The sequence below is a fragment of the Gallus gallus genome, chromosome 28, assembly GCF_016699485.2.
Source record: "Gallus gallus isolate bGalGal1 chromosome 28, bGalGal1.mat.broiler.GRCg7b, whole genome shotgun sequence".
Classification (NCBI taxonomy): domain Eukaryota; kingdom Metazoa; phylum Chordata; class Aves; order Galliformes; family Phasianidae; genus Gallus; species Gallus gallus.
The window spans coordinates 2,034,891-2,059,500 of record NC_052559.1 but is presented as its reverse complement, the minus strand read 5'-3'; the positions used below and the strand labels follow the sequence as shown (position 1 = coordinate 2,059,500).

At 46.6% G+C, this 24,610-nt stretch overlaps 1 protein-coding gene across 13 annotated transcripts in view; it reads left to right on the top strand.

Annotated features, from left to right (window-relative positions):
• The first annotated feature begins 1,044 nt into the window (after nt 1–1,044).
• Nucleotides 1,045–24,610, top strand: part of RFX2 (regulatory factor X2) — a 54,863-nt gene continuing 31,297 nt past the window's right edge. For 4 of the 13 annotated variants that reach the window (XM_015299845.4, XM_015299844.4, XM_040653652.2 and 1 more), the window contains exons 1-4: nt 1,045–1,197; nt 19,662–19,876; nt 20,945–21,027; nt 21,586–22,514. In XM_015299845.4, the coding sequence (XP_015155331.1) occupies nt 22,511–22,514 (4 nt within the window). In that variant the 5' untranslated portion in view covers nt 1,045–1,197; nt 19,662–19,876; nt 20,945–21,027; nt 21,586–22,510. Of the gene's footprint in view, nt 1,198–16,196; nt 16,372–19,661; nt 19,877–20,356; nt 20,488–20,944; nt 21,063–21,585; nt 22,515–23,705; nt 23,815–24,610 lie in introns of all 13 variants that reach the window. The other 9 variants (XM_015299842.3, XM_040653655.2, XM_040653653.2 and 6 more) reach the window with 6 other exon arrangements.

Genomic DNA, 24,610 nt, shown 5'->3' with positions numbered 1-24,610 from the left:
CAGTCTGCGCTTTGGGGGAGAATGGGGATGCCCCTCCCCACCACTTACCTTCCCCATGGTCCCCAGAGCTCACCTGCAGGACAGAGGGCCGGTGCTGCTGTCTTTACGTGGCAGAGATGGGTCTGTGCTCTCCCTGCACCCATCATCCTGCTCCACCAGGCACCACACAGCCCTTCCTCTGTGTCACCTCAGTGCCAATCTCATCCCAGTCACCTCATCCCCATCCTGTCCCCATCACCACCGTGCCCCCACATGGCCCCATTCTTACCCCACTGCCTCACCCCCAGTTCACCCCCACTCACCTCATCCCCACACCATCCCCACTACCTCAGTCCCATTTTTTCCTCATCACCTCAGTCCCTTTACCGGCATTTCACCCCAGTGGTCCATAACCACCTCAGTGCCCATCTCATCTCCGTCACCTCAGCTCTGCGCTGTCCCCACCACCTCAATGCCCCCATTTGTCCCACCTCAGCCCCATGCTGTCATTATTTTCCCAACCCCATCTCACCCATCACCTCAGCCCCACACAGCCCCTGTCCCTGCTCCTGTCCCCACCCACTCCCGGTTCATCCCCCCTCACCTCAACCCCACAATGCCCTCACTACCTCAGCTCCATCTTGTCACCTCAGTATCCCCACTCAGTTCATCCCCTCATTATCCCCGCTACTTCAGCTCCATCTTGTCCCCATCACCTCAGTCCCGTCACTTTACCGCCCTCTTTCACCCTCATTACCCACAATCACCTTAACACCCATCCTGGCCGCACCGCCTCTCCCCCCATCTTGTCCCCGTCACCCCGGCCCCACGTCGCGCCCTTTTCCCGCCCGCCTCACAGCGCCTCTCACTCTCCCCCCCCTCCTCCCGCCGAAGCGCCAAAGCGCCCGCCAACTCTCAGCCCCGCCCTCCCCCCACCACCATTGGCTGATCCTTAGAACATCCCGCCTTCCTTTTGATCGACAGCCTGTAAGCCAACCAGCGGCGCCGCCGAGCTGGCCACGCCCTCTCCCCCCCTCAGTGGAGCGGGCGGGGCCGGGCGGTGACGCGCGGGGAGAGGGTAGCAACAGTTGCCTCGAGACCCGGCGCGAGGCGCCATAGTGACCGTAGCCCTGGAGACTGTTCCTTGCCAACGGGAGCGGCGCGCAGCCCCGGCGGCCGGAGCGCAGCGCGGCCCGCGGAGCCCAGCGGGGAGGGCAGGTGAGCGGCGCCGGCCGGAGCCCGGGGCCGGTTGGAGCTTTCCCTCTCAGGGAGGGGCGGCGGAGCGGGACGGGACGGGCCCGGCTGTGGGGTGTCCCGTTGCTGAGGGGACGCGGAGCGGGACGGCCGAGCGGGGTGAGGCCTCGGCCGGGCGCTGTGGGGTGAGGGCGCGTCTCGGGCCGCCCGCCGGGCTCCGCTCCCCTCAGGGAAAGTTCCGGGGCGGAGTGGGGGAGGCGGCCCTCGGGTGTCCGCCGTGGTGTTCCGGCGGTGACAACTTCTGCCCGCTTGGCTTGGAGAATTATTTATGTATTTGTTGGTTTGGTTTTTAATGTATTGGGCTCTTTTATTAACGCGTGTTGTAAGCGTTAGAGTTCGGCCCGGAGCAAACGTCCGGGAGCCGAACGAGTTCTGTGGGAAGCCGGCGAACACCGACCCGTGAGCGACGGGGAAGCGGGGCGCGGAGGGTGCGGTGGGATCCGGGGCCGGGAGCGGCTCTGGGGGCGGGGAGCACCGCCGGTCCCGGCTGGAGCCGCGTATCGCGCGCTGCGGACACCGCCCGCCCGGCTCGTCCCGTCCGCTGTGAATAAAGCACGTTGTGCCACCGCAGCCGTCCCACTCCCCCCCCGATCGGGGCTGTGTGTGTCTGTGTGCCTGTTTCAAGCGTGAGTTCCTGCGTTGGGATTCAATCTTTCCCTTCTTTGACTTAGGAATGAAACTGATTTCTTTATTGGGTTTGCTTTTGGAGGAAGCAAACCGTTCTTATCGAAGTGGGATGAAGTATAACTTGGAGAAACACTTTATATTTTTGCTCCTTAAAGTGACCACGCTCGGCTTCAGAGCCATTGGTTGGCCAAGGTTTTCTCATCCGCTCCAACACAAACTTTTCAACTCTCAGTTACAAACCCTCAGAGAACACAGAGTCATTGCTGACATGGGGCGGGGGAAGAAAGAAAGCAGAAATCAATCAAAACGTAAAGCTCCCACAACCTGAGGCTCATTCTGCTCTGTTTGACTTCTTGCAAGGGTTTGCTTGAGTTCAAGATAAACCCATCCCCTCGTAGGACTGAGCTGTGGCATCAGATGCTGACATCAGGGCTGGGATAGGGGGCTCCCATGGAAGCTTTGCTGCTTCATTTTGAAAATCGTATTTAAAAAACAAGAGAGGAAAAAGAGCTGTCTCCTTAGCACTCGACGTTGCTGTCCAAGGGGTATGACGTTAGTTTGAATCTTGCTGTGCACTTTACATTTTGCCTTTAGGTGCATGGGGTTGTGAGTGTGCTCTGCTTTTTGTTTTAAGCCTTGAGAGTTTGGGTTCTCAGAGCTGTTCTGTACAGCAGGGCTTGGGAATGCCAGTCTTTCCAGAAGGAACTTGGGATCCTTGTGTAAGTGCAGGATCTTGGCCTGAGGGGCAAAAACACATGCAAAAGTGAGGGTTGACAGCTGGAATTTCTTTGTCCCTACTTGCCTTCTGCATAATGGGAAAAATACCAGTGAATCCAAGGGTGCTGATAAGGAGCATCCAGTGCTACGGAGGAACGCCAGGTCTGTCAAACTTCCCAGTGGTTCCCATGGGCAGTCCCTGCTTTGCATTTCCCGCTGTGCCATTTACATCTCATGAATTCCTCTTGTGGCACCACGTCCCTGTCCTGGGGCCCTGCGTGCCAGCCCTGTTTGCTGTGGAAGAGCCCAAGAACATGAAATCCTAAGGCTGGGCAGCAGCAGGGACACATAGTGCTGGAGAGGAGGAAACAAATGGTGTGGCTGTGGCTACAGCCCAGGGCAGTAAATCCATCCTCACCCTGTGGTCTGCCCTCTCTAAGGACTTTTTGTATGTTTGTCACATAGGTTTACAAGGCTGGCGTGCAGGTCAAGGTGCAGCCTCCCAGAGTGACGTGGGACAGTGCAGCAGGGTGGGAGGGAAAGAGCTCCCACCCTAAGACTTGAAGCTGAGTGAGGTCTGGAGAGTCAGCGTTAACTTGTGTGTTAGATAGATATGTGTGTGCATGTGTAGTTGCATGATGGGACAGCAGAAATACACTTCTTGTATCCTTCTGCTTGTGTGAGTGTGAAATGGTAATTTAAGGCTGTAATTTATGAAGACACAAGCAGCTAATACCTCTGATAGCACTGATAGATGCAGCGTGTCTTTCATGTCTGCTGGGGTAAATTAGAATCATGGCATGGTTTGTGTTGGAAGAGACTCTAAAGCACCCCCATCCCCAACCCCTGCTGTGGGCTGCTTGCCCCCCACGAGATCAGGCTGCCCAGGACCCCATCCAACACGGCCTTGGACACCTCCAGGGATCGGGCACCCATAGCTTCTCTGGACAGCCTCACTACCCTCATGATGAGGAATTTCTTCCTAATATCTTGTCTAAGGATACTTTCTTCTGATTCAAAGCCATTATCCTTGTCCTGTCACTGCAACCCTGATAAAGAGTTCCTCCTCAGCTTTCCTGTAGCCCCCTTTAGACCACAGAAGGCTGCAGTGAGGTCTCCCAGGAGCCTTTTCTTCTGCAGCCCAAACACCCCCAGCCCTCAGTGTGGCTCTGCAGCAGAGGTGCTGCACCCTCTAAGCATCCTCCTGGCCTCCTCTGGACCCACTCCATCAGCTCCGCATCCTTCTTGTGCTTCCTCAGTGGAGAGCATTCGTTGTCCCTAAAAGTCAGTCCTGCACTTGTTGCCATTCCTACACCTTTTGTGACAAAATGTCAGTTTAAAGCCTCAGTCAGCGCAGCTTTTCCTGGCTCCATCAAAGTGAAATAGATGGCGCCAGTCATTGTCTTTAAATAGTCTCATACTTGTAACACCTCGGAGCATTGACAGCTGTTAAGTTGAATCAGAACATGGTTTTGCTTTTAATACAGGCCTATAAACAAAGCTGATTTAATGCATCTTAGCATATTTCCCCCGTTCTGTTTTAATGCTCTAAATCTAAGTGCATCCTGCAGCATGCACAGTCACAGAACAGGGAGGGCAGTGCTGATTCAACAGGCTTATCTTACAGCCGCCTGCTCAGCCAAAGTTTCTGCTGGAGGCGGCTGAGTTATATTTAAACCAGTTTCCCCCTTTCCCTCCCATGAAACAAATGCCAGCACCGTTAACGCCGGACACTGGGCAGCTGCAGCCTGACCTGTGGGCCCGAGCAGTGTGTGTGCAGCCCCGAGGTGTGGGGTTGTGTTTCTCCTGTTTGAAATGCACACGGGCTTTCTTTGTATGATCCGTGCTCTGAGAGGAGGTGGTTTGTTTTGTTTGTGCTGGCAGTGCTTTATTCCTGTGTTCAAACATTCACAAATCCACCTTATTGTCTAAGAATGCGCTGGCTTGCTTGTGGTAGGCTGTCTCTGTCTAAGTAATGTGTGAACTAATTATGCCATAAATACATAAATAGATAATGAAAATGCATTCAGCACAAGCCACATACCTTTTAATACACTGAGCAAAGAGAAATCCTTTTGTAAGGGCACTACCTACAAACAATCACTTTTCATAACACAGATAGCATGGAGATACATCAATGCACATTGTTACGCAGACTATTTCCAAATAAACAGAGAAAAACAACCAGCACCTTCAGCTTTGGGCCACGTATTTAGGAATGATAGCCATGTTTGTGATACAATGTGCATCATTCAGCTGACTTGCTAAAACAGTATTTGTTTGGTGTAGACATGTAACTTCATGTCAGTGGCTGAAAGTCTTCCTCACCCGATGAGATCCAACTTGCTTATCATGCCAGGTATAGGCAGCATCTATCCAACATGGCATTTACAGGGAGAATTCCGAAGCAAGCCTCTTCCCAAAGAGAGCTTTATGAACTGTTTTGGTTTTATTAGTCTGATGTTATACAGGACTTAAGAGCTGTAGAAGTGCCAGATGAAGGCATTTGAAAAGCAGTTCAGAGGCGATTGCTGAGTGTGCTTTTCCTCTAAGTGAGATTTCTATTAGAAAATTAAGAATTTCTTTTTCAGAGTTTAACAAACGCCAAAGAAGTCTCAGCATTGCACACGTGTCCTAGTGGCAAAGCTTTGAAAGAAACTGGCAACTGCCAATTTGTTGCAGTTGCTTTCAAAGAAACAGGGGTCACAGGATGCTGTGCCAGTGACGACTGTACAAAGCAAATACAAAATAGAGTCAGCGTCTTTGTTTTCTTGTTGCAAATCAATACTCTGCTGGAGGAAGTCCTCAGCAAGAAGGAAAAATTGCATTGACTGGACCTGTACCCTGTGCTGATGCACCACTTTGTCCATCAGTGGGTGTTGTAACAATCCAGGCTCTGCAGATCTCTTCAACTCTTAAAGGTGGTTCTTCTCTGGCTTCACATGCAGAACAAATGACAACATGTGGCTGTTCGTGCTGGTAAGCCTGGTGTTTGCCTGTCTTCTGTGGCTCAGCAACTTCTCATCCTATCTTTGGGGTGTTTAGACTTTCCAAAGCTTCTAGTCATCACAAAGAGAATACTGGTTGGTGGGAATGCCTAGAGGGGAGGATGTCTGAATTCTTCACCCCTTTTAGGGGGACTCCTGAGTAGTCAAAGCCTGAAGCACAGTGAAAGCAGGAGGCACAGGTGCTGCTGTGCGTGCTGCCAACCCTGAGGTGCATTCAGCAGTGGCTCTGTGTGAGCTCAGCACCGCTGCTCAGGGCATTACTGCTGGAGGAACATCAGGGGAAGGAGAGAAAAAGGAAAAAGAAGTGCAAGTGGAGTGATTACAAGCAAACAACCTTCTAGCTGCCAGCTGGTCAGTTGTTTTTAGACTATTCTTTAGTACTAGCCTAAGATCCCATTGCCACCACGACAACCCTGCAACAATTTTGGATAACTTCTAGCTCACCACATACAGCTGGTCAAACATTCAACTTGTTTGGAGGAATGTGTTGGTTATCTGACTTCTTCTAATCCGTACTGAGTGTGTGATGCTCGGAGTTCAGCAGGTTTTAGAAGAAGCCTCCTGCTGACAGGTAACATCCTTCATGTGCTGGGAAAGGCAGCATTTTAGTAACACTGTAAGTGCTGTAACCTCAGTGCTCTGTGCATGGATATATTTCTCCTTCCTCTCCCCCCCTGCCCTAAGCTGTCTTGGAAGGCACAGGCAGAAACCAATCTGAAATCCTTCTCTGGGATGTGATATGTGGGGGTAGATGTGAGTGCATATGGACTGGTTCTACTTTATAGGCAGCCTGTGCATTTAAATAAAGTATTTTATGTGGTGTTTACTCCTACACCCTCTTCCCCCTGAAGAAGATGAAATGTGGATCTTCTCAAATATTCATTACTTTAAATGACCAATCTTGGGAGGAAGTATTTCTTTAAGAGGTACAGATCATGAGAGAAGTAATGTCTTCTGGTCACCAAGCTAATCTTCACAGCTTACCTCTTCCCAGCAGATATTCATTCTCTACAACATGAGCTCCTCTCACCTGCTGAGGCTGTCAGCCTGCAGCCCCTGACCTGAGCTGGATGTTGTAAAGCAGCACTGTTCCTGCCCGTGGTTTGGCCTTGAGGTCTGGTGCTGTAGATGTTTTCCTTGTAAGAAAAACACCTCCTACAATAGTTTATGTGAGATTGCTCCCGACACCCTAACCAGAAGACATTTACCAGATGGGAGCCTCAATAGGCAGTTAGAGGACCAGGACTTCTGTTTGCTGTGCTGATAAATTTACATATTTACATTTCAGAGTGTTGTCTTGTGTGCTGCGACCATTAGATAACGACTGCTTCAAATTATACTGGAGCACCAAAAATGCTTTTTGATATCTGGTTTTGACATTTTTGTTCTTCCCAATCTAGACACTAGTTAGAATGCTTTTTTTTTTTTTTAATTAAAGAAAAACCCATACTTAACACTGCTGTAGCATTTAATAAAGTGTGCTCCTAGAGGTTTACCTGGATGCTGAAATTTCGTGTCAGTTCCATATTTAACCTGGCTTGAGGTAGATGGAACTGAGTAGCAGTAACTTCTTTCAGACTTATTCTCCAGTATCAGTTAAAAACCATTCATGTTTGAGCTGTTACAGTGCCGGGAACCCCGGCGTAATCTGAGAACACATTATCCAAGCTCTGTGCAGACGTACAGCAGGGCTGGTGTCTGCCCCAAGGAGCTTCCACGGGAAGGCAGAGGAAGGATTGCCTTATAACCAGGATGGGGGTTAATGATTTCATGCTGGCAGCATGCTTTGCCATCCCAGCAACCTCCTGCAGTCCCTGTCCAAGACATTCCAGTGCTGTGCCTCATCCACTGCCTGCTGCGTAATCCTCCGGGTTGTTGGGGGAACGGCTGTAGCCACAGCCTTTGGTTACCAGGGAAAAGCTTGATGTGTCTTCGAGGGCTGGCCTCCAGAATGCGAACGTCTTCGGGCTGGCTCAGCTACAGAGCCCTGCTGGATGGAGATCAGCGTCCCTGAGAGCAAACCTCCCCTTACCTTCAGGGACGAATGAGCTGTTGTGTTACAGAGTCACAGACTCTGTTATTGGCGCTTAATATACAAACTGCAAGTCCATGTTTTGGAGGTGATTTGTAGGAGTCAGTGTTCTGCTTCTTCATGGCCCACAAGGTTAGAGAATGCTCACTGATGGCCAGGCAGTGCCCTTTTTTTTTTTGTTCCCACATTCTCGTGGCTGATTGCAGCAAAGCAGGGGACATCTCTCAAACACAAGCTGTGAACCAGGTACATTTCTGCATTGGTTTTATGGTTACTATCACCTGTAAAATCCCAATGCATTGTATTGTAGTGCTCAGGAGTTCTTAAGTCCCTGCTGTTGCTCTCTGGGCAAACATGTTTTGTGTCTAGCTCCATACGTAGCATGCCTTCATAGCTTATTAGTAAAAAGTGCTAATCACCACTACTTTAATGAGGACTGAAAGGAGAGATTTAAATATCAAAACATCTGAGGATGTCTGTCAACAGAATCTGTGTTAATTCAGACCCGGGGCTATATCTGTAGCTCTTTGAGGAGATATATGCATATGTTTGTATCCATATTTATATATATATGTGTTATGATGCAGTGAAGTTGCAGAGAACAGCACACCGAAGGATGCATCTTCCACATTTGTCCCCAGACCCAGCCCTCACTGGGTCTCCCAAGGAGCTGTGCCACCTCAAGCTCCCCTACAGGACCATGTGACGAGGCACAGGTTCATCTCTGATCTACAGCTTCCATCTTCTGCTCCAGGCTCTGCATCTAGCAGTACTTCTGAGCCTGTTTGGGAAACCTTGCTTTGATTGCTCTGTGCTTTCATTTCCATGTTTCAGAAGGGAAAAACTCAATACCTGTCTTTTTCTGGGAGCAACATGCTGGCTGGTAAAGATGCTGAAAGCATGCTCAGAGACATGTTCTGGGCACGAAAAGAGGACAAGATGGGGCTTAGAAATTCTTTACTTTGAGAGATGCTTGTGGGGAAAAGAGTGATTGGACAAGGTTTTGCTGAAGTGCCTCAATAAGTGATTCTTCAGCCTGCTTTACAATCCAGGTGAACGCACGTTGTCAGAAAGTGAACTTTTTAACAAATTTGGTAGCATGAACTACAGGAGAGGTAAAACTGTTGTTCCATGTCGTTCTGTTTGCAGTATCTGATGAGAAGCACCAAATAGTTTCAGTGACACTCCCTCTCACTGCACATTTTAAAAGACAATTTATGCTATGGATTGAATTTTTCCAGCTGTATTCTAACCTCTTGTCCTTAACACTTGAGCTCTTTTCTTAAGTGCCACAAAATTACTGAATTAATACATCATACATTGCAATTCTTATTCATGTTCCCAGAAGAATTACTTAATACTTTGGTGAAGAGTCTCTTATTATTCTATTATTAAGGAATTTTTGTCATAGCTTTCCTTTTGGCAGCTATTTGGTTGAACTTGCATTCTGATGTTGGAACATTACACAGTGTGAATGCATCTTCTGATTCCTCACTGCTTTCTTTATATATATATATATATATGTACATATATATATATATATACACACACACATATATACAGGGAGGACTGAATTACACAGCCTAAACATTATGCAATGCTTCTGTTGGAGAAAAGGGAATTGTGTATGGATATATTTTTACTTTACACTTCTGGCTTATTGCCATCCTGGCCTAATAGCAAACTGAAAGATGGGAAGAAATGACAGCTGGTGGCCTTTATGAAATTTTTATACCTATTTCTTTTTATGAAAAATGTATTTATAAAAAAGGGGTTTATGGAAATTAGTAGCTTGTACCAGAAAGTTAAGATAAGGGTTGAGCCTGCTATCTCTTCACTGGAAGTGTACTTCTCCCCCAAATCAGCAGTAGCATGTGCTGATGAATGGAAAGTGCAGGATCAGTTACAGAAGGTATGCAATAATAGGGTCTCATAATGGCTTAGCAGGGCAGGATTTTCATTCTGCAGTCTGCCCTGCCCTCCACCACCAGCAGTCTTACTCAGCTGGGCACAGGGAGTTGGCTCTGCAATTCCTTTGGGACAACAGCGTGCTGAAAACCTGCTTTGGAAGGTAAAGTAATCTCTGTACTGATGCCATTCCATGAGTTTATATCAACAGTGTTTTATCTCTGCAGAAGCACAAACAAAACTCTCGCTGGGACGCACGTGTGCACACTTGCAGGAGACCAAGGCTGCAAACATGATTTGGTTTTTTGTTCTCTGCAAGTGGATACAAGCATCACTGCTGTAGCTTTAAAAAGGACTCAGTGTTTTTTGGTGAAATTAATACAAACTGCTTGTAGTGTTCTTTGAGTCTGTTTTTTGAATTGTCTCTCTGAAAACGTCATGTGAAATGAGAAAAACTGAGCTTTGTCTTTTGGAAGATTGAACCTGGAAATTCAGGCTGAATGAAATCTACTTTTTTGCCTTTGAAATAGGCAGATGGGATCACATAACATATCACTTACTGATGTTTATTTTGACTGAAGTCTGATGTCAAGTAGCATCCCAAGCAAATATTTAAGAATAAAATACCATATTGCTGACTTACAACTCTGTTGCTGTTAGTTTAAACTAACTATGGTTATAAAATCCCTCGTATTGGCATGGGTTCTGTTCACAGAACGGTAATTGTTTGTATATAGTATTTCAAGCCCGTTGTGTTTTCTGCTATTACGTTAATGGAAAGCATGTTTTGACATCTTCCCCTTAGCTCATTGACTAAGCTGCCTAGATTTGGAATTCCATCTGGCTTCAGTGAGGGAATTCTTCCCTCTATTCCCCACCCAAATCCCAATACACAACTGAGCCAGAAAAGGTTAACTGCTTTTTAAGGCAACAAGTCATTCTGCTTTTACAATTGGCGGTGCAAGGGCCCTTGCTGGCTACCTGCTGCACTCAGGCTCTGGAGGTATTGCAAGCTTTTTTAAAACCCCTCAACTTGTTTGAAGCACATTTGTCTTGTAAATACCTTCAGATCATGGCCCATGAGAGACCTATGAGTCAGGGAGCACGAAAGGGTCAAGTATGGATGTTGTAGAAACCCCAGCCTGATACTCCAAGTAACAGTGAACTGGTGTTTCATTTGACGGTGCCAAAACCCATCTGTAATTAATGCTTCCCAACCTGTCCTCTCCCCTCCCACCTCTTTTTTTTCTCTTCTTTGTCTTGTGGGGGATGAATGCTTCAGACCATGGTGAGATCAGTGTTAGCACATATTTTCTGATTTTAAAGAATGGTTTATGGAATTCAGTTAATGAAGGGAAAATCGATGGAGAGCAGAAATGGGTCAATAGTCAAACAATTCCTAATTTGGAAAGGGGAAAAAAAAAAGGAAACTGCTCAGTACTGCTGAAAGCTATGAGTGCTGACTGCCTCCTCTGATGCTTTTTAAGCTGCACAGCTCAGACAGGAGAATGAGGTTGAGGTGATTTAATCAAGCCACCTGTGCAATCTTTCCTATTGAAAAACTCCATTGAAAGCTTAATAGCCCACACAGAGGAGCAGGATCTTGGCTCTTAATGCTTCAGCCTGAGCTCCCTCTTCTTCACTTAATGACAAACCTTCATTGTTCTTTTCAGCAGAATACAGGAAAAGTTGTTGCCGAGGACTCGATGGAATTCACTATTTTTTAGCCACGTGCTTTTTGCAAAAAAAAAAAAAAAAGAAAGAAAGAAAGAAAAAGGATGGGGTGGGTGTGTTATTGGATAGCTCTGGAGCACTTCAATCTGCAGTACTGAACTTGGGCTTCTGCATGCTTTGTCTTCCAGGCAACATCCCTGCACCTTCTTGATTGCTCCAGGCACAAAGCAGCTGCTACTGCTTTATCCAGCTCTGATATAGAAGTCCGTTGTGGTGTCTATGAGGGAGGTTGGCCTTGCTTGGAACAATAATAAGTTTTGTTGATCCTTGAACTGTTAACTGGGTTCTGAGTGACTTAGCAAACATCTGGCCAGCCCAGGCAGCTCCACATTCCTTCAGGACCGGCAGAAGAGCCCCAGTTCCTCTCCCCGTGGCAATCGCATTTGGTTTGAAGAACTGAAATCTGTGTAGCTTGCTGACAGGGGACGGAGAGTGTGCAGGCAAGGGCTCAGGTGGGCATGGGCAAGGGCTGCGTGCCGGCTGCTGCCTGGGTTTGGTGACAGTGGCATAGCACAGACCCTCAGACCCAGCTGAGCATCTCTCCCTGTGGAACAGAGCCTCAGCAAGATGTTGCCATTTGAAACATGGACGAGAATAAGAAGGTGTCCCAACTGCGGTGCTTATGGTCAGTAACTTTGGTTTGTCAGCTCAATCCACCACCACCTGCAATCTCCCAGGAGAAAGCGGTGATGTTTGGGGTATTGCTTTTCACTCTGCCTCTCGTGCTCCTTCGTCAAATGCTGCACTGTGTACAGTATGCTCCTCTGTAAGATGCTGTTGGCGTTTTTAACTGAGGAAGTATTCCTAGAAAACATTTTTCTTTGCTAATGTCACTTCACCTTTTTTACTGATGTTTGCTGTGCTGATTATTTGGCCCTAGGAGGGTTGTTACTCTGTTCCTGGCAGCTGACAGCTTTCCTTTTCAGAGCAGATGGATATGTTTCTTCACCTCTATATAATTTAGATACTATTGACAGCTTAAGGAATATTATTTTGCAGAGTAACTGTCCTTGCATTAGACTGCAAATGGATAAACTCTTCCACATTTCCATCTGCAAATCACAAAGCTGTTGCATGAAGTTTACTATTACAAAGCTGTAGGAACCGCAGTTTAGTTTTCATTTAACCAGTTCATTTAGTGGAGGAAAATTTGTATCAAATCTGACAGTCTTTTCAGTAGGTATGTTTCAGAAATGAAAGGGTGGCTGATTCTGGTTCCAAATATGCTGTGACATTAGGTTCCTTTCTTTAAATAGGGGGGGAGGTGGGGGGAAAGCACCCTTCTCTTAATTGTGAAATAAGGCAAAGCCATGTATAAAGAAACTTGTTTTAATATTTGTAAGGTTTTATCATCCTCAGCTGTAGGCCACTGTTGTTGCTTGCAAGTGCATCCCCAGCTCAGGAAATGTTTCATAATTTGAAAAACAAACATTTTCTCTCTGGCTTCTATCAAAGGAAAGATTTAACTTGAAAACTTCAGTTAAAATAGTGACATAAATCAACAGGATGCTCTCAGATGTGGCAGATACTACTTTCTTTGTTTGGAATGAGGAAATGCGAAGTACCATACCAAGTGGTACCCTTGTATCAATTCTGCCTTGGGGCCAGAGTCTAGGGATACTCACCTGACAACACCCCATGGCTCAGCCTAGTGCATTGCTTGCCAGCTCATATTTGTGCAGTGAGGCCTTCGTGGCCCAGAGGAAGGTCACAGAGCAGCCCCTGCTCCGTGCATGGCTTCCTTTCACAGCCTGGTGGTGCATGGATGTGCCAGCTCTGTGCCAGCTCTGCACCATCCCGCGTGGGCTCCACTCCAGCAGTGCCCAGTCCCTAAGCAGTGGCATTCCTTGCATTCCTTCCAGTTTGTATCTCAGCGACACAACATCTAATTACGCTGCTACACAACAGCTAGCCAGCGAATTAACATTATAATGGATCTTAAGGTTTAGTAATTACTCAGAAATGTCACTGGGCTCAGCGCTGTGCATCCAGCTCAGCAGCTGTGCACAGTCAGCTCCTGCTTGCCTTGCCCTTGTCTTACAGGTGAGAACTTCTGCACATCGTTCTTCTTGAGATGTTGCTGTCATTAATGACACCTTCCTTTGCTATAAAGGGTTCTGGTTATCACCATGCAGGAGTGTCACCTAAGTTTTAAACCAGGCTCTTGAGCAGTTGGTGTATTAGCACTGATGTGTAGTAAGGGACAAGGCCTCAAAGGGAGGTGCAGGACCTTGGGCAGTCCTGTGTACACCAAGGCTTCAAACACTGCTATGAGAGGGCCTTACTGCACTGCTCGTGCAAGCTTGGAGTACTTAAAATATCTGTCACAAGTGGGGAGAAGACAGTGAAAGTAACACTTCTTTTGGTTCAGGAACAGTTCCACTGTTCTGTACTGCTGCATTTCTCCCGTGTGTGCACAGGAGGAGGCAGGGAGGAGCTGCACCAGTGATTGTAGATGGAGGCATGAGCTGGTGTTTGTGCATGGACTTGGGAGATGTCCTAGGCAGAGATGAAAGAAACTCGTACAAAGAAGAACAGTTTTTATCTTCTACTGCTTGGTTTTTACTAGCTCACTTATTAACATAGCATATTCCTACAATAAAACTGTTCAGTCATAGTTTACTGCCTTTCAAATATGAGCCACTTACATCTAAATTGCTGTGTAATATGGAAAGTGACTCCCATGGTACCAGTGTCCTCCAGGAGCAGTTACCCTGTTTTGTTATATCAGTGCTTACTGTTTACTATAAAGTCATATGGTTGACTTGTAGGAATATGTTGCCAGTTTTTTTGCAGACTTGAAGTATCTCTGCAGCTTCTACACACTGTGGCAACTGCTGCTTTCTTCTGACCTGACTGGCTGCAGTGTTTGCATTGCTTCCCTCTGGGCACTAACCTGAACTCAGGGCTTTTGAGTCTTGGTGCAGGCAGCACAGAGCAGCATCTCCTCCCCAGGCTGCCTGCATCTCCTTGCACAGCAAACTGAGCACTGAGCTCCCAAGGAGGGCACTTGGGGTAGGTGGCTAATGCCAGGTGCTGGAAATCCTATGCATCCAAAGCAGCTGTGTTTAGAGCATCCTGTGGGGCTGAGAAACCTGGGGGTCTTATGTGGCTTTGACCCCACTTCCAGCTGTGTCCAGCCAGCATTTGCTTTGCAGAGAGAAAAGCTTGGGAACTGAGGTTGCTGCCTTTTTATCAAAAGGGGAAAGGAATGAAATAATAGTTAATACTTAATGCATACGATTTGAGCGGCTGCTCGGGTTGCCTAGCAGCCTGGAGCCAAGCAGCACAATGAAAAGGCCTCACTGGGTGAGCCTGCAGCCCGTGGCTCCATTTGTGGGTGGAATCTGACCCTCACAGCTTTTGGGGAGGGGGAGGAGATGATGGAATTTGCCACTAATGGATATTTTAGCTCTGGATCATCACTATCTGTTCCCCCCCCACACCCCCCATCTGGTTTTCCTTTTCAGTTTTTCAAGTGTAACTCAGAAAGCTTTAGCCAAAGGGAGGTGTTAAAGTTTTGTGTGGTTTCTGGAGATGGAATGGGCAAAAATCTCTCAAAGCTGTTTTCCTTCCATTTGAGACTGTATCTCCAGCAGTCTGTAGAACATTACCATTTCATGTCTCTTCAATATACTGCTCAGCATAGGCAGTAAATGCTATATAGACTGGAAATAGCTCCTGCCGTCACACTTAGCTCTCCTAGCATTGCTCTCGTTCTTGCAAGAAGAGGATGTGGGTTTCATTTTCTGGAAAGCAAAAAGTAGAAGGATTCTTAGGGAGGGTAAAGAAAAAAAGGAAGGGGAGAGGGTTCAGATAGTGTTCGACTGTGAATACACTCGAGGCCAGAAATGCCCTAAAATAAGGGTGCGTTAAAAACCACTAGGAGATACAAATGAGGAAGGCTGACTGTTTGAATAGTGACTTTCTGAAATTGGGTTCTTTGTGCTTTTTCAGTAAAAGTCAGAAAGCTGGAAGCTTCTTCCTGTATGGTTCAGCTCTGTGGGAGTAACAGGACTCCAGCAACTGAGCTGCGAACCCCCACCAGCATCCTCACTTGTGATAAGAGGTGTCAGCTCTCAGTGTTAATGCATTTTCCTCATCCCAGCGGTAACTTTTTAGCATATTAAAGGCAGGAATGAGGGCACTTAGCAGAAAGGAATGGAAAGAGAAAAGTCTTGGGCTTAATTTGCCCATCTTAATAAGGAGTAAGAACAGTCGCTCTTTCATGGCTGCAGGTCTTACATCTGAGCTGATAGGTGTTGGGCTGGTGCCAGGGTAGGGTAACTTTGGTAGGATTCTTGACATTGAGTGAGACCAGAGCTATCAGGAGGCTGGGGGCACAGATGTTCCTCTGAGCCAGGAGCATCTGTGGAAGTCCTTTCCTTGGCCAAATGTTGCAGTGATAAAGCATCTTTTAACCATATTTCATTTAAACCATATTTCACGCAGCTTGGAGTCTTCAGTGCTGAGGTCTACCATAAGGCGGTAGGTAGGACAGTGGTAAGGAGTTTGAGGTCACTTTTTTGTGCAGTGAGCACAAATGCTCCCACTTCACCTCAGATAGCTGCAAACTGTGTGCTTTTTATTCCTCAGCTGGGGAGACTCTTCAAGTTCTGGCATTTCTTAGTTTTCAGTTGTCATTTTGAAGGTGCCAGGCTATGCTCAGCTCCTGGCTCTGGCACAGGTCTCTCTTCTCATCACCAGAAATGTTCCAGAATGTTCCCAGGGTTCCCATTTGGAGGGCAGGAGGCCTGTGGGATGGAGGTGCAAGCAATCAAGTGCTAGAAGGCTGTGTGCTTGGGAGACTGAAGTCAGCAGTAGTTTGAAAAGCAGGTCTTGAAATAATGAACAGAATTGTTGAAATACCTTACGTAAAACATACCCAATACTAGGACTTTGTGAAATCCAATGGTTGAGCCTTTTCTGATTTTCAGGGCATCTGCCTTGGAGAGGTGTGTGCCGTAGTGCAGTGCTGTTGCAGTGCCCTGGAGGACCATACCAGGAATAGATAAATGCCAGAGGAACGTTCTACAAAGGGAATGCTGAGAGCACCCTGCACTTGGAAGCCACCAGCTGCAGTGATAAGCCTTGCTGTTAGGCACTGTGAAGGTGAGCTGATGGGATGCCAGTGCCTATTACAAGGTTGCAGGGACAAATTCTGCCCAAATTCTGCTCCTATTGAATTAGCAAGCCTGTGACAGCAGTGTGTAGCCTTAAGGATGATTAGCAAGCACAGCAGAACCTTTATGTTTTGGATTGTACCGCTGTGCCCAGGACAATGGCCTGTTTCCACCAGCCCAATGGAAGCCAGCCTCCATTCTTCACTTCCATAGAGAGCTTAAAATCCTGTGAGATTTTATAAATCTTTGCTTATGGTTCGTTGCCTCAAATGTTCCTATAAAAGAAGGGAAATAGTTTAAATCAGTTTCCCCTGTTCATGGATTTAGAAGAAAAGATCTTGCTGGTGAGTTTTTCCTCTTCATCAAGCAGAGGACACCCAAAAAGCACACTGCCTCCTGAGCACTGATGTCCCATCTGCAGCCTGGGCTCCCCAGGTACCACAAGGAAAAGCAAACCTGCTCTAAAGGGACTGAAAACTGCTGGGAAACGTTTTGGTATCTATAATATATCTATATAATGCTACAGTATATCAATAAGTGAAAAGAAGTTGGAAAAGGGACTGTGTTTGAGGCCGGTGTCTGTGCAGTGCTGTGCAGGGCTTCTCTGGGCAGAGAGCAGGAGTCACAGCATGGTGACTGACCGATGATCACTCTCTTTAAAAGAGGTTAATAATATTTGAGAAAACAAATTAAAAAAAGAGGTTTTTAAAAAAGCTCCTTTCCTGTGCATTTCCACTGACGGGCTCTCGATCCATTTATTCTGTAATAATGATTTAAAAAAAAGAAAGAAAGAAAGAAAGAAAAGCCCACAACACCCCACACCCTGAAGCCCCCCCGCTCAGTTACTATAGCAAAGACATTATTTGTCGATCCTCCCCGGGCTGCTGAAAATACCCGCTGACATATTTAGTGCGCTGGCGAGCTGGCGGCGCGCGCTGGGGCCGGTGGGGCTGGCACTGTTTGGTTTGGGAAGTGTTCCCTGCGTCGCACAGCAACGCGGCCCGGCCGCCGCTGCGGGCTCGGTCTCCTCTAGCAACCTGTGTTGCTCCCCAAACATCGCCCTGCCCGCTTCGTCACCCAACATCTGCCGGCTGCTCCTCCCATGCAAGCCGTGCATCCCATGCTTTTGCTGCAGCCATGCATCCCCTGCATTTTCTCCTGCTGCTGGTTTTGCGGAGCTGAGGGGGGGCACCCAGAAGTGCTCTCAGGACTAGAGTTCAATCTAACCATCTTGCTTCCCCCTCCCCCCCCCCCCATAGGGATTCACAAGGACTTAAATCTCTCAGCTTGATCTACAGTGCAGCGCTGAGGATGTGCTTTTAAAACTGAAGCTTTATGCTGCAGACGGACAGAGCAGAGTGGGTCCAGTGCTACCTGAGCCCCTCTCGGGGCAGGCAGAGGCAGCTGGGGGCTGGGGAGGCTGTCAGGAAGCCACCCACTCGAATCTCCCGGCCAAAAGCACTGCCCGCTGGGATTCCTTGGTTGGATCAAGTTATAACTCAGTTATTCCTCATTTGGTAACAGTCAGTGTTTTTTTCTTTGTGGACATGATTGCTGCAAAGTACGAACTGCTAGACCAGTATATGTTTGAAGACTTTCTCTTCTCCCTTTCAACTCAAATGCATTCTGTCCTATTCCTGTCCTCACCAAAAATACAGCCGTGCCATTCTCCAAGTGCACAGTATTCCAGTACCTATTCCTAAATGTTTTCTTTAGGGAATCTGAAGCAGCCTCCCCCTTTCTTAGCTTTTCCAAGAATTGTGGTTTTTAGACAGCTTGTGGTTTCAATTTGGGGGGTCATGTTTAGTCTGCAGTACACTTGTCAATAGCTGTATGAACACTAAATCTCCATGGGACAAAGCCCAGCTCCTTCTCTCTCTCACTGCTAGCAGTGCACTGCTCTGGAAAGCAGCTGTTTCTGTCCCTGAGCTGCAATAATGTGCACAGAATGCTGCAGTGAATGAGCTGGCAGAAGCTGGGGGCTCCAGTTCAGGACCCCCCTGCCATACCACCCTGTGCCTCCCAGATGAGCGTGCTCCCAAATGCACACAGCCAATGTGGGTTTTGAACATGCAGCTATTTTACTGTATGTACATAAGGAGAATTATCAACAAGCAAACCCCAAACTCCCAAGAAGAGCTTGCCCCAGAGGCTCACTGAGAGCCTTGAGTCTTCTTTGCTCCATATGAGGTTTCACCCTGGCACAGGCACTGCACAGAGGGTGAGACCTCTTTTCTGCAGAGCAGGAGCAGAGTTCAGCCCACTGCAGTGCTCTGCCCCAGTAACACCAATCCCCAGCACAGCCCATCAAAGCACCTTGTGCATGGATGAAGAGATGCTGCAGTCATAGCTGGGTCAGGATGAAGACTTGACTGCTTCTGGTTCCTCTCCTTGCCCAGCTCCTTTCTGGCTTCTCAAACTACCTCCTTGTGCCATATTTTTGTGCACCACATGGTGAAAGCTCTCCCCTGAGCTCAGCTGCTTTAAAATCTGATTTGAAGTTGTCTCTTTTCTGAATGGCCACAGTTTATGTTTGTGGCTTGTCTGCTTAACTTTGTTAAGCACCATAACACTCAAGAATGGTGCTATGTAAATAAATAGCAATATTGGGCTGCGTTGGCAGCGGTCACTCCTGCTTACCAGATGGGTATGATGGGAACAGCTGCTGCTGCTCCATCACTAAATGAAGTACTGCAGTGCATCTCCTGCTTCAGGCTTGAAGTATCAGAAGGGCAGCTAGCCTTGAGACCTTCTAAAGGATTCTGTAGGCTAAGCAGGTAAATGATGGACATGTAGGTTCAGATCCACTTGGAGTTAATTTAAAATAAGGGACATATTCCATAGTTTTCTGCCACAGCTATAAAAGTGGATCCTACAGAAGCACAGTCGGGTATCCAGTGTTACACATCACAATACCTGGTCCTCAAAGGGACTGAATCCTCTGGGCAGCGTGAATGCATCCAGGTACTGAGGGCAGGGTAGGAGCAGCTAGGATGGGGTTATGCTGTGGTCCAAAACAGCACCTTGAAGGCTTTTCCTAGAGAGCAGCCTTCACAATGTTGTGCCAGAGTATTGCCTGATATACTGCACTTCCCCTATTGAGCCACAGCCCTGGGAAACCCTGCAGTGTACATACTGAAAATACGGGAAGATGATGAATTGGAGCCCAGAACTTGTGCTTGCTTTCACCACGTGTTCACTGCATGTGTTGCAGGTGGTACCCAAAGGGCCACAATGTGGAACAGAGTTCAGTGTGTGACATTTTTTTCCTCCTTCCAGATGTGAAAGCCTCCTGACTGCCCAGCAATCTCCAGAAGTTCTCTTGGGCAGCACTGTTTTCCATGGCTATAGCAAAACTTTTCTGAAGTCAAGATTTAGCTAGCTAATAGAAAGGATGCAAGGACTTTCAAGCGCTTGTTGTCAGGGCTTTGCCAGTCTGAAAACTTGGAGCTGTGGAACTTTTCCTTAAGAACAAGCATCTGGGGCTGTCACAGGTAAGGTTCTGGGGGGTGGAATGCAGCACAGCAGTGAATGGGATGGCACTGCTCCCCCTGTTCCTACACACCAGAAGGGATGCATTAAGGTCTGAGGGATTTCAATCCCACTTTTGACACCTGGGGAGTGTTAAAGTCATTAAGCCTAAATGAAAAAGGGACAGTTTTATGGATGGGAGGGAGGGTCACTGAGTTCCTTTGCCCATGTTCAGGTCTGAGCTCTAAGCTGCTGCCAGCAGCATTAACCCATCACAGCTCTGCCGCTCCATCTCAGCTGTCTCTTAAGGAAACTCTACTTGAGTAGCTAGCACTGAGATGTTCGTAGCTCTCTTCTGCCACTGTGAAAGTCACATTTAAAGAAACAGCAAAGGTTACTGAGCTGCTGTTATGCAACAGTTATGTATATATGTCTGTATATATATATTACATGACTGATTCCATGAAATCCAATTAAAGACTGTGTTTATATTTATATTGCAGCATATTATTAACTACTGCTAATAAAAGCTGTTTCCAAATTTGTATTTTTCCATGAGGACCATGTTTCTGAAAAAACAGCTATACTGCTGCTGCCCTCGAAACTCATGTTTTGGATTTATCTGGGTTTCCAGGTAACTAGAGCTCTTAGACGAGCAGCGGTTGCTTCTGTTTTAAATTAATTTAACCTAATCAGTGGAAGGCTCTGGTGCCTTCTCTGTTCATATCATTTTGAAGCAATTTAATAAGCAGCCTTTCCAGAATCAGCTTATTATCAAGTTCCTTGTCATATTTGCCTTCCCCTTTCCATACCCTCCACTTAGCACTGCTTATTAAAAGGCTAAAGGTTATGACATGCAGTTCAGGACACCCTTCAGATGAGGCTGCTCAAGTGCCAGCTCCTGTTTATCTGGAATACTCACTGTGTTACTCAAGGTGGCAAGGGCACATTCATGGTCAGAGCCAGGGATGCCCCAGGCTTTGCCCCATTTTGCTGCTGAGTTTGACAGGGCTCTTCCCATCATATGGGGTACAAAGGGGAGAAGGAGAACGTCACTGCTCATGGGAATCTCACTGCCCTTCTCTGTGCAGCCCTAACTGCTCCTCTGAACCCAGCTCCTTCTGAATGCTGAGCAGGAAGGATCTTCCACAGCTCCCAGAGCAGCTAAAAGGAAGTAAGGAAATACTGTGGCTCTCCAAAGTTGAGCTGGTATCATATTTTCTGGATATATAATATTTTGGATAAGGAATTGCCTTCCTTTGGATATAATGTCTGGATAAGGTCTTCCAGAACTTAAAGAGAACTTGAGAAAAGAAGGGAGACTGACTTTTTACAGGGTCTGATAGTGGTAGGACAAGGGGGAATGGCTTTAAAAAAAAAAAAGGGGGCAATTTAGGGTGGATGTGTGGAGGAAATTCTTCAATCAGGGTGGTGAGGCCCTGGCACTGCTGCTGAGAGCCATGGGTGCCCCATCCTTGGAGGCCCAGGGCCATGGATGGGGCCCTGGGCAGCCTGAGCTGGGGGAGTTAACTAGCTCATGGCAGGGAGTGGGACTGGGGGGGAGGGTGCTGTAGGGTCCCTTCCAGCCCAAACTGGGTGTACTCAATACTAACAACTGTGCTGGGAGCTTCACCCCCTGAGTGTTCGTTGTAGTGTGTGATGGAGGTAACAACTTTAATCCTAATCATGGATACAACCACCCAAAGGTGATGTGTTTCTGTTGGTTTCACAGCCTTGGAACTCCATTTTCCTGAAGCAGAAAGCCGGGTGCAGGCATAGAGACATGCTCGTCCACATCCTCAGTTCAGAGCCGCGTGGCAGCAGCCCACAGTTCCTCCAGCCCTGAGTTTTATGGGCAATGGGAAAATAAAATATTTTCCTGATAGGGATTTCAGGGAAACGCCTGTTATTTCTTGGAGATATGCTCTGGAGACAAGTACTACAGGAATAAAGGATGCTTGGAGGCAGGAAGCGAGCTGGGTTTGATACAAGTATTTGCCTTGATTCTGCTCTGTGGTGGTATAATTCATGTGATCACGTTTTTATTCACGTAACATAAAAATGTGTTATTTCCAAATAAAGACAGTTCCTTTCTGTGCTGTAGTTAAAACACAGCTAACGCCTTTTCAGAGCAAATTATTAAACAGAGACTAAACAAAAAAAAAATGCTTAAAGAAATGGAAAATACTGGAGAAAACTTCAAATAAAATATATGTAGCATAGAAGGTGGTAGATAAAATCAACAGTTGTTGTTCATCTGCTAGAATAGAAAGTGAAGATCTGCTATTTTCTGTATCCCTTTTATTATTTTTGAACTGAGAGTCCTCAGTAGTGAATATGTTAAAAGTAGAAACCCTACATCCTTTTTCTAGAGACAAATTGGTAGATAAACAGGGGAGTAAATACCATTTAGAGCTTGTATAGAACTTGGTGGTTAAGTAATGCTTTTATTTCTTCTGAATTCAGTTGTTGCCATTCTGTTTTTCCTATTTATTCAAGCTCCATGCCAGCTAAACCTGAAAAAAGTTCCAGAAAGCAAATAACTATTTTAAATTGTAAACCTTCCCTTCAAAGTATGCAGAAAATGTACAAAATCAACCAAACAGAAAAAAAAAGCAGAAACTTGGACTTGAATTTCGATCCAGCAAGTCAGTGCTATGGGTAAGAAATTATTCATTTCTTCTAATTAAACCACAGCTTTCCCATTACTACGTATTTCCCATGTTGGGATTTTTGGTAAAACACCAACTAGTATGGGATTTCTATAAAAAACTCGGAGTTGTATCATGATCCTGTATATGGAAAAGTGACTTTTTCTGATTCCCTGGTTGTTTTACCCCTTGGTCAGCCTGAAGTCTACCAAACCATAAGAAATCTTGGAGCAGAAACTGGGCTCAGATCAGCATCCTGGCTGTTGGGTACAGCAGATCTCTTTAACTAATGGTAATATTAAAGAGGCACAAAGATTACCCAGTGCATTCATTTAGGGTGATGTTTACTATAAATTCCCTTAGCAATCACATCCAGCTCTTCAGGCTGCCCACTGTTCTGTTGCACCTACCTGCACTTCATTTTAGTTGTGCGTTTTGATGTAACCAAGCTCATCTCCGTTCCCATGGCTGCCTGCATTCTGGTTTCAGTTTTTATCTTCAATCCCTGCTATAGGATGTGTCTGACAACATGTGCAGGTGGCGATTAAAAACTCAGGATCCCTTGTTTTAGCTGGAGAGCTAATGCAGTTGGCATTTGCTTCCTGTTTAATGAGCGTGGTATCAGAAATAAAGAAGGAAGACGTAATTATAGCAGGTTTGCCTGGAAAAATGAACGTTTTCCATCTTTCTGTCTTCATTTGAAATGAAAGACATGAAGTGCGTTCTTCAGTCTTAGGTTCACTATTGATTCCTGTGCTTTGAGGCAATTATTTTCCTGGTGGATTTTTATGCCCCATATTTAAAGTTCAGAAATCCCCTTGGAGGGGCAGTGCTAAGCCCATTCTCTAATGGCAAAGGCAGTCAGTGGAATCACCCAACAGCGTCATTAGCATCTGCTGAGGTTTACTGTAAAACTTAACAATAAATGGCTGAGAAGTTTGTCCCAGAGGTAGAATTATTGACTATTTTTATTAAAGACAACGAATAAGAACATCCTCACCCGAGACATTTTCCTTCCCCTCATTTATGCTCCCGAATTGTATTCCATTTCAAAAATTCTGCCAGGAAAATAATATAATAAAGATGTAATAAAAGAACGTAAAAAGTTTAAATAAGATCAAAGGATGACCAAGTAAGCTTTGAAGAGCAAATTCAATTTTTCCCCACCGTAAAATGGTTCACAATATGTTTTTCCTTCCAGTGAGCATGTAAATCACTGAAACAAGCCATGTTAGTATTCTCAGAGCAACACTGCTATGCTTGAACCGTTATTCTGGATTAAAAAAAGGCACTCTGTTTGCTGGTGTAGGGTAGGTAGCTCCTGTGTTTTACATCTGCACCTTAAAAATGTAACTCTATGTAAATACAAGGCCTAGATGCCATCCTTGCACACTGCTTTCACCCGTGAGAATCACACCGGCATGCCGGTCCCACTCCGGGACTTCCTGCCTTCAGTAAGGCTGCTCTTACATGCAGTAAAAGTAAGGGAGGGGTGGCCAGGAGGAACAGCACTTGCACCCTCTCCTATTAAATCTGAGCAGCTGTAGGGCTGCATGAGGAATGAATGCTGAATGAGGAGCAGAGCAGCAAAGGAAAACAATCCGAATACTTTCTCTGGGGCAGACTCCCTGCTCTGGCTCTAATCAGCAGCCGTTATTGAGACACTTGAGGTCTCAGCATTTGGCGGTGAAGCTTTTTTGTTTGAGCGTTCAGGAGCTGATAGTTTATGTTAGAGCGTTCCGTGGAAAAATACTTGGAGCTCCTCTTCACCTCTGTGTTCTGTTGAGCCCTGGCTGCTGGGACCCTGCGCTGCTGGGCTCCCATCCTTTGGCTCATTTTGGGAGGTGGCTTCCACCCCAGCTGCAGGACAAAGCTTTTGGATACCCCTCACTGCAAACCAGAATGTGGAAAACATTGCTAAGTGCTCCCTTATCTCTGTTTTCCCAGCGTTTTGGAGCTGGTTTAGGCAGGACTGATTAACAAAGGCAAGGCTATTTACATGAAGGCCGTGAGATTTATGAATGAAGCGGCAACAATTGGAGTTTTATCAAGCCCCAGGCTTGCAGCATGACTACTTGTCTTTCTCAAACACATTCAGTCTTTGAC